The 10,676-nt window shown below is 45.6% G+C and overlaps 1 protein-coding gene across 1 annotated transcript in view; it reads left to right on the top strand.

Annotated features, from left to right (window-relative positions):
* CC2D2A (coiled-coil and C2 domain containing 2A) overlaps nucleotides 1-10,676 on the top strand; it is a 158,430-nt gene that overhangs the window by 129,395 nt on the left and 18,359 nt on the right. Inside the window, exons 28-30 of the mRNA XM_006884539.1 lie at nucleotides 1,966-2,064; nucleotides 2,660-2,836; nucleotides 7,695-7,715. Coding sequence (XP_006884601.1) covers nucleotides 1,966-2,064; nucleotides 2,660-2,836; nucleotides 7,695-7,715 — 297 coding nt within the window. The remainder of the gene's footprint in view (nucleotides 1-1,965; nucleotides 2,065-2,659; nucleotides 2,837-7,694; nucleotides 7,716-10,676) is intronic.

Here is a 10,676-nt window from a genome sequence, read left to right as displayed (position 1 = left end):
ACCAGTACCATGCTGTCTTAACCACCATGGCAGTGTAGTAGGATTTGAAATCAGGGAATGAGATGCCTCCTACCTTTCTTCTATTTTTAAGGAGTGCTTTGCTTATTCGGGGCTTCTTTCCATTCCAAACGAAACTGGAGATTGCCTTTTCCATCTCGTTGAAGAATGGGATTGGTATTTGTATGGGGATTGCATTAAACATGTAAATTGCCTTTGTTAGTATTGCCATTTTCACGATATTGAGTCTTCCATTCACTTCTTTTTTTTTTGCTACTGCAAAAAAGTAACTTTATGGCACATAACAACAACAATAAAGCCATACATCCTGCATTTCACGTTCCAGTTTTTAATGAATTGGGGGGGGGTAGCTGTTTCTTTTCCTTTTAATTTGTGTTATAATGAGAGATGGTAATTCCTGACTAAATGAAAATTATTAAAGCTATCCACATCATTAATGTAGGCTGTATTTCATTAGGCAACTCTTCTTTAGTCATTCATTTGAGTAATTTCCAATCTGAGGGACTATTCTATTTCTATATCTTACAATGTTTCACTGGAATTCATAAAGGTTTTTCTATTGGCCAACTATTTCAGAAGCTTATTGTTATTCCTCTTTGTTAGTTTGTCTTAGTATGTAAGATCTGCAGTAATCTGTTCACCATGCATGACAGTGCTGCTATTTCCATATGCAAACCCCTTATAGTACCACAAGCCAGCAAATGAGTGGTAGAACATAGTTTCCATTCACTTTTAAAACATGTAAAAGCAGGAGAAAAATGCCTAGACGCAGCTCTTACTACTGTTGTTGTGAAGTTGTGCACGACTCATAGCAACCCCATGAACTAAAGCCCTGAAGCCTTTCTATAACTATCGTCATTTCTCAAAGTTCATCGAGTTTCCAGAGGCATGTTGTTCAGGAAGTGGCTGGCACTCCTGCTTCCAAACTCTAATAGGCTGTACACTGCAAAGAGACTGCTCACCTTTCTCCTGGCCCCACTGGTAAGACTCGAACTCCAGGCCTTTCGCTTGGCAGCACAGTTTGCTGACTCCAGCCCCAGGGCTCCTTGCATAACTATTACATAACAAGAATTGTATGAGGTTTTCTGCAGACATTATAGAAAAACCCTCTGAATTGGATGGTTAAGTCTTCAATTTATTGATGAGGAAACTGCTGTTTACTGAGGTTAAGTGACATCTTAGGGTCACAAAGCTGTTAAATTACTGAATCAGAATTTGGAACATGTTATCCGGGACTCTGGTGGTCTAAGAGGTAAGGAGTTGTGCTGCCAACCCAAAGGCACACAGTCCGAATCCACTACCAGCCGCTCTGGGGGAGAAAGTTCGACAGTCTCCTCCCTTGTGATTTATAGCCAAGATGGACAGTTTTGTGTCTATAAGATCTATGGCCTCTGAAAACGCGCTGGAGGGTCAGCTATGCACTGGTTCCAACTCATCGGAGCACAGTAACAACAGAAGGGGCCAATCCCGGGAGAAGGGCATCAAGGTTGGAAAAGCAGAGTCTGCAAAAGAGATGAGGGCTGTCCAAGAGATGGATTGATGCAGCAGCCCCACAAATGAGCTTAAGCAGAGACTGTGAGGATGGCGTGGGACTGGGCAGGGTTTAGGTCTCTATATACCGGGTCCCGATGAGTCAGAGTTGACTGGACAGCAGAGCTCTGGTGGCCTCGTGGTAAGAAGCTGCGCCGAAATCCCAAAGGCCTGCAGTTCAAATCTATCAGCCGCTCCGTGGGAGAGGGATGGGCAGTCTCCCCCTCTGTGACTTACAGCCTCTGAAAACCCACTGGAGGGTGAGTTATGAGTCTGTTCAGACTCAACAGCATGAAGAAGGAGTCTATTTGCTTTCAGCTAATATCCTGCTGCTTCTGTGCTGCTGAATGAATGCAGTGAGTGTCTGGAGTTCTTAAACAATTACTACCCCCCCCCTCCCCACCATGTCTCTCTTAGGATGACAGGGAAAGAGGAAGCGGCATCCACACGCGCATAGAGAGACACTGGCTGGGATGCGTCAAGATTCCCTTTAGCACCATATACTTCCAAGCGCGGGTAAGCATCCAAGGCCGGCATTGCATGGGCTCGGGAGGTGGAACACCCAGCAAGCACGATTTATTCAGCTTATTTACTGGGCTTATTTACTCACGGTGACAATCTCACATGGTTCATTCACCACATTGTGTAGTGAAAGCAGGTGGAATGCAAAGGGGTAGGCATAGGTCAGCGCTGGTGAGCACCACGTGATTGAGCGTCTTCACAGGTGGCGATGGGAAGTGAGAACATTCCAGAAAGCAGGGATGGCTGCCAGGCCACCTGTAGGGAGCCTTTACCACCACCAGCCCATCCGTCTTGGACTCATCTGCCCATAACAACCCCACAGATCTAGCACGGGAATTGTCTCCTTCAGGGAGAGTTGAGACCCAGGTTTTGAACCCAGGCAGGCTAGGGCCTGTGTCAGTTTATGTAATCACACGCTCTGCAAAAAAAGAGGGGAGAAATCTAGAGACCCTTTTGGCCAGAGTTGGGTAGACACATCTGGAAAGAGGATTTAGGGTTTTAGCCCCACAGACACAAGGAGTTGATGCTGCCCTGGAATTTCCATTGGAAAGTCACCAGTATGCTCAGCCAAGTGGTCTTTGATTCGCAGATTGATGGGACGTTTAAAATAGACGTGCCCCCCGTTCTCCTGGGCTACACCAAGGAGAGGAACGTGTTTGTGGAGCGGGGTTTCAATTCCACGCACAGCCTAAGCGAAGGCTCCTACCTCACCCTGTTCATGACCATCGAGCCTCAGCTGGTCCCTGGTGAGCCTCTCCGAGAAAAGGTAAGTCCACTTCCAACCTGGGGATGTGTGGCTGCTGAGGGACTGTGGTCCCCAGCCTCTGAGACTGTCTGCAGGCTCAGTGCAGATGAGCAGAAAGGTCCTGCGTCCGTGTTCACTCCTGCCAGCCTCAATTTGCTTCACAGAACGGTGGTGAGCAAACCAGCATGAGGGTTTGTACTTCGATCAAGCCAGTCATGAGGTCCCATCAGCCTCATAAACTCAGGCACCGCCAGGCCTGTGCCAACACGCTCTGCTTTCAGGAGGATTTGCTCAGCGTGAAGACAGTTAAGTCAGTTAAGCTGGGTTGCTCCGATATGTTGACATTCATTGGCAAATCTGTGGAAACATGCTTCCACGTCTGACCTTACACCCCTGGCGGTGGTGGGAAATGATCAGAAAGCCAGATGGTCATCTGGGTCACCGCACCTCATCTCTGTGTCTTCAGGCAGATATACGTCCACGCACGCAGACACCAACCTCAAACAGCTTCCTGAATGTTGGTGAGTGTATCGCAAGCTTCACTGCTGGGGAATTCCCCTTCTGGTGCACGTTTGTGCAGCATTATTGCCTTCAACCTTCACTGGGTTTGGAGACTAGATTGGCCACAGGCTCTTATGCATGTATGAGCCACAGCAGCCAAACCCACGCTCTGAGCTCACCCTCAGTCCTCAGAGCTGGTCAGACACTGAATGTGTGTTCTCTCACCTCCAAGAAAACAGCTGTCTGGAGAGGTGAGTCTCCAATTTATAGATGAGGCTCAACTCACCCAGGGTCTCAGGCAGAAAATGGCAACACAAAAAATGAAACACTACGTGATTCTAATTAAAAAACCCCACAGCCATCTGGTCCATTCAGATTCACTGTGACCCTGCATAGAACTGCTTCAAAGGCTTTCGAAAGCTGAATCTTTATGATCAAGGATGAAAGACAAAACATTGATGCCTTTGGATTGTGGCGTTAGCAAAGAATATAAACTAAACCACGGACTGCCTGAAGGACAAGCAAGTCTGTCTTGGAGGAAATGCAATTAAGTTGCTCCTTAGAGGCTGTTGTGTTGTTGGGTGCCACGGAATTGGAACTGACCCATAGCTGACCCTCCAGCAGGTTTTCAGAGGCAGGAAATCACAGGAGAGGAGACTGTCCATATTTCTCCAGCCGAGCAGCTCACGGATTCGAACCGCATACTTTTGTGTTGGCAGCGCAGCTCCTTAGCACTAAGCCACCAGAGCTGGGAGGTCAACTCCTTCTCGCATGCTCTGGACGTGTCTTCAGGAAGGGCCAGTCCTTGGGAAAAAAGACACCATGCTGGGAAATGTGGAGAGTCAGAGAAAGACAGGAAGACCCTGAATAACATGGCCTGTAATACAGTGACTGTGGCACTGGGTTCGGAACCAGCAGAGGTGGTGGGGACGGCACAGGATAAGGCAAGGTTCAGATCTGTTGTTCATCGGGTCACGCTAAGTCACTGTCAACTCACTGGTACTAACAACAGTCTGTGGGAGAGCCGACAGTCACAGCTTTCCAGCCTTTTGGTTCAAAGCCTACCACGTAACCCATAACCCAGGGGACCACAGAACTCCTGATAAAGCCTCTAAGTCAACAGACACTTACGGAGCCTCTTCAATGGGATTTCACGTCATTCTCCAGACTCTGGAGATGGAACAGTTAAGCATCCCTCACCTCTTGGAGTTTACATCTTTGTGAGAACCATACTGCCCAGATTATTATGGGTGGTGGTTGTTGTTGTGGTTATTGTTGTTGTTGTTGTTGTTGTTGTTGTTGTAAAGTGCTGTCGAGTAGTAGGCGATTCGCAGTGACCCTATGAATGGAAGTCCTGAACACCTGTACAACTTTCGTCCTTTCTCCAGGTTCATAGGGTTTTCCAGAGGCAAGCTATTGTGGAAGTGGATGCCACTCCTGCTTCCAAGCTTGTTTCAATCAGAGAGCTCCACCAAACACTGTCCACCATGGGTAACCATTAACGCATTTGACACATCAGTGTCAGCCATGAGTTACAGCAAGTGGACAACTATGGGCACACTTAAGTTTATTCATTTAGGACTTGGATGGCAGTGGGGGGAAATAGTACATCCCCATGTTAGTAGGTTGTTTTTGTTTTAAGACTCAAAGGGGTCTGCTTCAAAGGGGAGAAAAGCTATCTAGCCTCCCATTTGTAACTCCTTTACAGGATGGCATGACAGATTATTGGAAAAATAAATTTACTAAAATATGAACACATTTCATAAGGTGTGGCTGCCACTAGAACAAGAGGTGCTTCTGAGGACACAGAACAGATGCATTTGAGGATATTTACAGAAAGGGGAGGATGTATTCTTTTTGTCTCCCTGTGTGGACTCAGAGAAAGGAAACAAGCATGTTTGCAATGAAAAATGCTCCCAGCCAAAGACGATGTGGGTAGTTCTACGTGTTCTATGTATGTGGGTAGTTTGGGGCCTGTTGTTGTTGTTGTTGAATGCCATCGAAGTGAAACTGACCCATAGCTGACCCTCCAGGGGGTTTTCAGAGGCTGTAACTCACACGGGAGGAGATCTCCCGTTCTTCTCCCACAGAGCAGCCTGTGGGTCTGAACTGCCTACCTTTGGGATTGTGGTGCAGCTTCTTTTCACTAGGCCACCAGAGCTCCCTAGTTTTGGGCCTGTGGTAAGGAATAGTGCTAACCCAAAGGCATGTGGTTCAAATCCACCAGCTGGTTTGCAGGAGAAAGATGGGTAACCTCCCATGTGATTCCCTGCCTTTAAAAACCTGCTGGAGAACACATTCAGATGGCCAACAAACACATGAAGAAATGTTCAAAATCGCTAGCTCTAAGAGAGATGCAGATCAAAACAACTATGAGGTATCTCATTCCAGTAAGATTAGCAAAATTTAATAGAACAGCAAACAAGAAATGCTAGTGAGGTTGAGGAGAAACTGTAACCCTTATTCACTGTTAGGGGGAGTGTAAAATGGTGCAACCACTATGGAAGGCAGTATGGTGCTTTCTCAAAAAGTTAGAAATACCATTTGACCCAGCGATTCCTTTACTGGGAATATAAGCTAAAGAAACCAGAACTTCCACCCAAGAAGCAGATATATGCTCACCCATGTTTATTGCAGCTTTGTTCACAATAGCAAAGAGGTGGAAACAACCCAAGTGCCCATAGCGAAAGAATGGATAGAGAAGCGGTGGTATATTCACACAATGGAATACTACGCTGCATTGAAAAAACAAGGAACTCATGCAATATTATTAAAAATGGGTGACCCTGGAGGACATTATGCTGAGTGAAATATCTCAGTCACAAAGGGACAAATACTGCATAATGTCACTGTTGTAAAGCAGGACTGACATTGAGGTTGGGGGGTAGACTAAGACAAGAGGGGATAAGTAGTACATACTACATTGAAACAGATGAGGAAGATAACTGAAAGGAATATATGGTTAGGTATTATTGTCATGACAGGAGTTCAGAATGAGAGCTGCATAGTGGAATAGACTGGGGGAGGGGGGGTTGTATAATAATGAAAGATTTTTTTTTTACTTTTCAAAGAGAAAAACCAGCTAGAGGAGGGTTGGGCAGGGAGGAAAATGTGTAACAATGAATGACTGAAAATCCAAAGTCTCTAAAAAATGTCACTAAAATTTCAATTAAAAAAAACAAACAAAAAACCCACTGGAGGGTCAACTATGACTGGATCATGACTGGAGGGTACATGGCAATAACAATGTATTGATAAGGTGGGTGGGGGGGTCAGAGCAGGAGACGAAGCCCCTCGGTGAGAGGGCTGACACAGTGACCGCACCGATGGGCTGAGGCAGAGCAGAGGCTGTGAGGGTTGGCAAAGGGCCAGATGAGGTTCTGATGTGCTGGACAGAGGGTCACTGTGAGTGGGGGGTCAACTCAACAGAATCAGCTCCACCACAGGAAGATGTATTCCTAACAGAGCAGAGAGCACACAGCCTGCCCCCAACACTCCCACCTGGAGGCAAGTCACGAAGGCAGCCGGTGACTGTCACTGCAAGAGGAGAGCCGGAGAGAGGCCCCTCGACGTGCTCTTCTCCCTTGGCCTCTCCTCCCAGTGCTGACCACACGTCTGGGGGCTCCCAGAAGACCTCCAGGTGCAGAAGCGTCCGTCCCGAGAGTCAGAAGAGGAGGCCGGCAGGAGCTGTCTTCAGTGGCATCTCTGAGTGCAGGGCCTCAGACCCCTTCAGTGACAGCGCAGGCACCTCCAACAGCAGGAGCTCTGAGGCTTGTTGGCAGCTGGGACCCTGAGGTCCCCACAGCGCAGCAGCCAAGAACACGTCGCCAGTGTTGTGTTGGGAGATGGTTCAGGAGCTGAGCACTCTCATTCAGACATCAAGGGACGCACAAGCTGAACAGCTTTCGCACCTAATGCTGCTCAAGGGAGCGAGTTGGACCCTTCTCCACTATCCCAGACCCCCGCCAGCCCTTCTTTGTGGTTTGCTCTGCTTCCCTAAAGTTGGTAGTGTACTGTTTAGGTGCTCGGCTGTTACCCAAAAGGTTGGCTGTTCAAACTCACCAGCTGCTGTGTAAGAAAAAGACATGACACTTTTCTACCATCAATACTGCGGACTTGGAAAATCCTTCATTCCCTAGGGTGGTATGCTTAGAATTAATTCACTTGGCATCTATTATTTTTATGGGTTTTATTTACTAACAGAACTTTTCAAAGATTGGCAGCTATTCCAAAAAACCTCTAAAATTCCCTCCTTTACACCATACAGTTAAAACCTATTTTTAAGTGATGTATTATTTCAAATTGTATCTGTTTTACTTCTGCTCATTAAGTCTGGCTCTCTCTTATTTTTTTCTTTTTGCCTCCTTGCCTCTGATAGATGACTATCATGCTTAAAAAGGTACCAAGCATTTTGCTTTCCAGTTCTTCAGTTAATACGGCTTTGTGCAACGCTTTTGTGGTCTGCCAGCGTGTGGCTGTGGCTGGTCCTGATGGCAGTGTTAAACCACACGGGGTGTTTACCATTCCAAGCTTTGCCTTCATTTACTGTTGTAAACAATCTGTAGACTGTTAGCCAACGGATCCTATCTCATGCATACCACTCTGGGGTATCATTCGCTTTAATGGTGTTGTGAAGCCATCACCAATATCCATTGCCAGATTTCCATCACCATAAACAGACACTCAGTGCTCCCCAAGCAGCAACTCACCTCTTCTCCTATCTCCTGTCATTGGTGACCATGATGAAGTATAGTTAGCTTTGAATCAGAGAATTTTGGATGTAGCTAGGCAAGGCTATTCATTGGAGAGGGACATCATGCTTGGGAAGATGAGGAGAGGAAGATCTCCCCCACCAGCCAGGACGATTGACAATTCACAATAGACTCTGGTGTGTTAGGAAGTGTGAGGACGGCACAGGATAGGACAGGGTTCAGACCTGTTGTCCACAGATCTTGATTTGGTGGTACATAACAACAACATGTATCATTTGCATAGTGTAGGTGCCACCAGTGTCTCCAAGTCCATAAACTCATAACCTTTCTTACAGAGACAGTCAGTGTAATTTTCAGAGTGTAGATGTGTCAAATGCATTAATGGTCACCCATGGTGGATAATGTTTGATGGCGCTCCCCGATTAAAACAAGCTTGGAAGCAGGAGTGACATCCACTTCTGTAAAATAGCTTGCCTCCGGAAACCCTGTGAATCTGGAGAAAGGATGAAAGTCACTCAAGCATTGAGGACTTTTGTTCGTAGGGTCGCTATGAGTCGTCTACGGGCCAATGGCACTTAACAACAACAGCAACAGACAGTCAAAGGAAGAATAAGCCCATTCACTTTTCTGTAAATGAAGTTTTGCTACATGCTCTGCAGTATTCATGGAGCTTGAAGGCATTATGTGGAGTGAAATAAGCAACCACAAAAGGGCAAATGTTACCTTACATAAAAGGGCAGGAGAAGGCAAAGGTCTAGAGAGCACAGCTTATTAGTGGTTACACAGAACAGGAAGGAAGGAAATGAACAGTGATATCAAAACGCATTATTAAGACCATGCGTGTGCCACACACACACCCATTAAGAGGAGGGCTTCATCCTGGATTACCAGAGATTGCTATGGCTATAAATTGCACACCTGTAAAAGATAAAATTGGTGAAAGTTGTGTGATAGATACCTTTACAACCATGGAAAAAAACCAAACAAAAAAAACCCCAAAAACAGAACTGCCAAGACCATTCATGTACAAACACCTCATGTATTTGGTTCCTTGGTTTGGGGATTTAAGATGATAGATTCATGGGGTATACCATTTAATTAGCTCATTGACATGCTTAGTGTGTCTGTTGTACCTCCCAAGTTCATTGAATATTGTCTGAGGTCTTAAAAGCTTGCAAGTGGCCACCTAAAGCTCAATGATTGGTCTTTATTCAACGAGGAAGCAGGATGAGGAGGAGAAGCAGGATATAGAACGTATGGATACTTGCCTCCATGGATTTCCTATTTTTATGAGCCCAGAAGAATTTGAGGATGCCCGGCCACCATACTGAACCTTTTGATTTAAAAAAAAAAATCCCTTAATCCAAAGGGGGGAACTGCAGAACAGATTTTCAAATTCTGACAGATGCTAGCTAGTCTTCTGGAGCTCTGGAGCCCTGGGTGAACCCTTGAAACTATTTGTCCTGAGATAAACTTTAAATCTTGAACCAAAAATATCCCCTGAAGTCATGCTGAAGCCAGAGAAGTAGCTTAACTATTCATAAAGGTCTACCTTTAGAATTATGTATGCTCTTTTAAGAATGACTTAGATAAGAGATCAAAGTGAGGGCAATAGCAGCTCCAGCTAGAAAGTTTAGATAGAAATCTTAAGAGACAGTGAGTTTATGTTAATGAGGGAGGAACATTCCAAAAAAGGCGGCTGAGAATGTTTGCACAATTCTGCAAATATAAACAATGTCACAAAACTGTTCAGGGAAAAACAGCTGAATTGGTGTACACCTTGTCTGTACATATTCTCAACAGCTACAAAAGAGTTTCAATATGTAAAGTTATACTATTTAATACTTACAATAGTTAAATATAAGAAGCTGAAGACACAGTCCAGACAGAGAAGTCAAGAACACTAAGAACACTCTAGATTCAAGTCGATAAGAAAGATGGGGATGTTTCAATCCACTCATTTCGCTCAGTAATACTGGCTGAACACTTGTGTCAAGACTTATTCTCTGTTTTAGAGGTTCAGCTATCAGTCAGTTCCACCTCAACAGCAATGAGTCGAGCTGAGAAATTAAAAACTTAATCAAATTAAAATCCTCAGCTTTAAGAATCCTACTAGTTAGGAGCCTTGGGGGTGCAGTCTGGATGCAGTTGTGGTGCTAACCCAAAGATACACCGCCTCCCTGGTGTTTAAAGCCACCAACGATTCCTGGGGAAAACGATGGGCAATTCCCTACTGTTTGATCTACAGCCTCAGATACCCAGTGGGAGGTTAATTATGAGTCAGTTCTAATTTGACAGCAAGGAGTGAGTTAGTGAGTGAGTGAATGGGAGTTGTTAGGTATCAACAAGCAGGAACCAACTCATCACTGCTCTCCAGTGAGTCCTCAGAGGCAGTGAATCGCATGCGAGGAGATCACCCATCCTTCTCCTGAGGAGCCGCTGGTAGATTCCTCCTTAGTGCCTTTGGGTTGGCAGACGCCACCTGACCACTAAGCCACCAGAGACAAAAGGGATACAGTGAATAAACCCCTCAGGTGCTCAAGAGGAAAACGAACCAGGCTCTGAGGGGGCGCTTCGATGTGTTTCCCTCTTGAAAAGAAAAACAAAATCCAAGCACCACCTAATTCTACTTCACAATGATTTTTTTT

The sequence above is a fragment of the Elephantulus edwardii genome, unplaced genomic scaffold (assembly GCF_000299155.1).
Source record: "Elephantulus edwardii isolate Elephantulus edwardi_28Jun2011 unplaced genomic scaffold, EleEdw1.0 scaffold00035, whole genome shotgun sequence".
Taxonomy (NCBI): domain Eukaryota; kingdom Metazoa; phylum Chordata; class Mammalia; order Macroscelidea; family Macroscelididae; genus Elephantulus; species Elephantulus edwardii.
Note: the sequence above shows the minus strand (reverse complement) of the source record. Positions and strands in the feature narration are given on the sequence as shown.